The sequence below is a fragment of the Sinocyclocheilus rhinocerous genome, unplaced genomic scaffold, assembly GCF_001515625.1.
Source record: "Sinocyclocheilus rhinocerous isolate Xijiao unplaced genomic scaffold, SAMN03320098_v1.1 scaffold606, whole genome shotgun sequence".
In the NCBI taxonomy this organism is placed as follows: domain Eukaryota; kingdom Metazoa; phylum Chordata; class Actinopteri; order Cypriniformes; family Cyprinidae; genus Sinocyclocheilus; species Sinocyclocheilus rhinocerous.
Genome location: NW_015661919.1, coordinates 417,412 through 421,438, shown reverse-complemented (window position 1 = coordinate 421,438; position 4,027 = coordinate 417,412). Strand labels below are relative to the sequence as shown.

General features: G+C 35.8%; 1 protein-coding gene across 1 annotated transcript in view; it reads right to left on the bottom strand.

Moving 5' to 3' along the window:
* Positions 1-343: 343 nt before the first annotated feature.
* LOC107726886 (tenascin-R-like) overlaps positions 344-4,027 on the bottom strand; it is a 52,082-nt gene continuing 48,398 nt past the window's right edge. Inside the window, 3 exon segments of the mRNA XM_016536594.1 lie at positions 344-924; positions 2,543-2,706; positions 2,870-3,031. Coding sequence (XP_016392080.1) covers positions 808-924; positions 2,543-2,706; positions 2,870-3,031 — 443 coding nt within the window. The 3' untranslated portion in view covers positions 344-807.

Below are 4,027 nucleotides of genomic sequence, written 5' to 3'. Positions count from 1 at the left end.
GATCAGGAAACAGTCCTCCATAAAATGCGCTGGACACATCTGAATATTTGGGTTGTACGGTTCTGGAACAGTGTTGTAAATACAACTTAACCACTGATTTCTAGTTGTGTCCTCTTTTGGAAGGTCAAACAAAATAGTTTTGCTTTCACAACGAAACACACGGCGGGCTAGAATGAGCGAAGGCCGGAGGCGATTTGAGACTTTAGTCTTTGCAACTTTACAGATCTTCTTTATGCACCAAGAGCTGGTAACACTCCAAAGAGAAAGGAAAAATTTAAATCGCATCATATGACCCCTTTAATGTAAGTTTAAATATGAGATGAAAATACAAACAACAATAAAACAAATATTGTTGGCTTCAGGGTGCAGTAAATGCAAAATATAACACTGTAATGGGTCACATGAACATGAATCAAAACTGACCAAAAATCATTCAGTTACTTTTTTAAAGGTATTTCTCATCATTTATAAAAATATAAGCATCTCATTTTAAGGGGCATTAATTTTCTTCTAAATTCTTTTATCTCAAAGGGAGAAATTATCTATTTTCTTCACTTAATAATGAGGTTCTTTCCACAGGCCTCATACTGCACACATGCTAAAAATACCAAAGCTTACCTAGTCTTCAATCTCCCAGAACTGAACAAATAGCATTACGCATAAGAAAGTCACTGAACCTCAAGGTTTACAATTTACATCAGACATTCGTCCAAGGGATTTTGTCATTCAAAGATTTACATAAGTTCCATCACTCCTTCTGTTCTCCTCGCCCTATTTAAAAATAGAAACAGCTAGTAGGACGGTAGATTAATGGGTCTCCCTCCTCCGTTTGCCACTGATGCTGCAGTAGTTGAAAGGTCTCATCTTCATCTCCACAAAAGGGATGGAAAACTCATGGCCTTTCCAGTGATACCAGTTTATACCCTGCCGAAGTCAAACACATAATGTCAATACACAAACAGTCATTTTAACTATGATCTCATTAGCATTCATACTTGTAAGTATTCATACATGAAGAGTGGTTCTAGCACAGATACATTGTCATATGCATAGGTAGACATCAATATTAAATTGTATTAGCATCTTAAATTAACTTTTACGTTCATACAAGAAGCATACAAATGTTTAAGCATCCAATGTGAGTCAAAGAATATTGAATTTGAGGGACAGACAGATATTAAAATCCTAGCCAATACTGATAAGCCAACAATTCATTCCATTTAATTGCCGATAACTCATAAAAATACAACACTAATCACTTGTTTTAAACGCTTATTAAATGAACTGTTTCTAAAGATTAGTTTTAAGTGAGAGTAAGATGAAAGCAAGCATGAACAAACATGAACATTTAAATATTGACCAATACCTGTAAAACATGTAATCTCTAACATCAAGTAACTGACATTCAGTATTGCGCAACCTTACTGAATCCATAAGTTAATTTTATGGTCTTGTGATGGAATGGTACAATGAAACCATTTAGTCAATTTCAGTTTTGCCAGAAAAGTCGTAAAGATCTATACAATTTGTATATAAGCTATACATAAGTAAAATGTTTTTAGATGCTGCCAGTATGCTGATAATGTACATTGCAGTATCTATCGAAATACACAAAAACATTTGTGTACAATTTATGTACAACATTTCTGAGCAATTCAGTTTTATTGTCACTGAAATGCTCCACAAAGAACACCTCTCAAAAGAATATTTTTCTTCTATGAATCTTTATTAGTTTTCAGAGTGTTAACCTCTGCTTTTATGAGAAAAAAAAATACCACAGATACCGATGGGTAATATGACCTTATCGGTTATAATAAGCTACACCAACCCCCTAACGCGTGTGAGAAAGCTGAAATGAAAGCAGACAGTTGAGACAACAGGACATGACACAATGCAATTGAGCAAGGACGGATGTAGACTATTTTCACCATTGGCCTGAGACTCTCACATATCAAGCTTTATGTGTACTCAGTTAACTTCGAAATGCTTTTGCATGTTTCCTGTCTTTTCAACACCTGCCCTTGCAAACAAAACCACAAACAATGAGTCACAAAGCAGAAGGCCCTGTAGATGTAAGCTCAAATCGCTGAATTAAGATTGTAATCAAGGTAATAATTTCCTATGATATTTTTCATGTGTAGGCAGTTTGTGCCTTCTTGTAATTCCATATACTGTATAGGTGGTGGAAACAACCAGTGTATTAAGGTGTTAAGGTCACATTAGCAAAATTTCGGGGGCAAAAAAAGGTCAGTTATCTAGTGTAGCGATCTTTGAAGCACAGCCCACACAGAAGCCACTTTCAAACCAAGCAGCTTTGTGTGGGTCAACATGGTGAATCTGCACAACCAACTTGAACTTGTTGTGAAATCTGCATGGGAAATCTTTCACCCTCACTCGATACTTCCAATCTCTAAGATTCCTATTGAAACAACTGGATTTTGCTCGCCAAATTTGCAGAACATTGATAAATGTGACTGAACTTTTAGGCTAATTATGTAGATATACCAGATTTCAATCCAGTGCTTAAGACTACCTGTCTTACCTGACTATGTCTGGACTCTCCGTATTTGCCGTTAAGGTTTGCCCGATGACAGTTTTTGTACCACCAGGCTCCCTTGTAGGACAATGCACAGTTGGTGACAGCGATATCATTGTCCTTGTCCTTGGTAGAGAAAGGTCTGCTCTGGTGGTAGCTTAGAGAGTCACCTGAAGTAAAACGAGAACATAATTACAACTAATAGGCTTAAATATCCAAAACCACTCTGAAGAGATCATCTCTGGGGTGTTTTAAATGATTAAATGAATCAAAAACAAGTTATTTCCCTATCAGTGTATGTAAAATGAATGCCCAATTGTCCTCCAGCCGCACCTGCAGTGCCATTATACTCTCCTATCCTCAGTTTGTAGAGGCTCTTGGAATCTCCAATGGAAAACCTGTCATAGTTGGCATATACAGACTCCTGGCCATCTTTCATGTCAATGCGGAGCTCATAACGACCTTGAGCTGCAATCTTCTGAATGTTGTCCAAGGCTGGAGAAAAGGGGGGGGGGGGGAGGGGGGGAGAAAAAAAACACGTTCTACCATCCATTCCATCTCACCCCTGTGTTCCAGCCCCTTAACATGTGAAAATGTTGTCTTCAAATATGGTCCACACTGATAAGAGCCCATAATTTAATATAAAAGCTTTGCTCCTGTTTGGTGGTCCATCTAACTTTCTCTGACTCTTATATGTTGTGAAGATAAGGAGCAAAAGACTGTAGATAAACAGCCTGTTTATTGAAGATAATCACATTTTCTGACTGTGCAGTGGAGAAACGTCCTGTCTGGCTAAAGACACAATCACTTTTTGATAGCGTAGATGACTCCTGATAATAAAACTTCATCCATTTCGTGAGTATCTACACGGATGTGCCGTAACTCTGAACTGTAGCTAATGCTTAAAACAGTGCCAGTGGGATAATAAAAATGTGCTGTGTGCTGTTAAAGTGCAGTAAAATGGTAATAAAAGTGATATGATTCTATAATATTTTAGATATCATTCTGTGTGATGTCTGGCTGATTTTAATCAAATAAAAAAACATTATCTTGCTGATATTGTACTGATTGGGTTACTAAAAGAAATGGTGTGCATGCTGCTATTTAATGAGGATTTTTATTTTTTAAACTAATCTCATTACAACAATGGCCACCTTTAAATATGCTCTTTGACCATGTCTGGTAATTCAGATCTCTTCCCCTCACCGTTACAGTTCATCACCTTTCTGATTCCCAGGTTCATCCTGTGGCATTAAATCCTGAAGTAAGTTTATTAACCTAACAACATTTTGTTAGATTTATGCTTAAAACAGGAATAGACTATTTTCCAAAGAAACAATCAACATGATAATAATAATAATAATAATAATAAAAAAAAGAAAAATAATAATAATGATAATAAAAGAATGAGTATAACCAATACAACATACAAAAATAATAATAAATAAATAAAAAATAAAATAAAGTAAAAATAAAAAAATAAAAAAACAA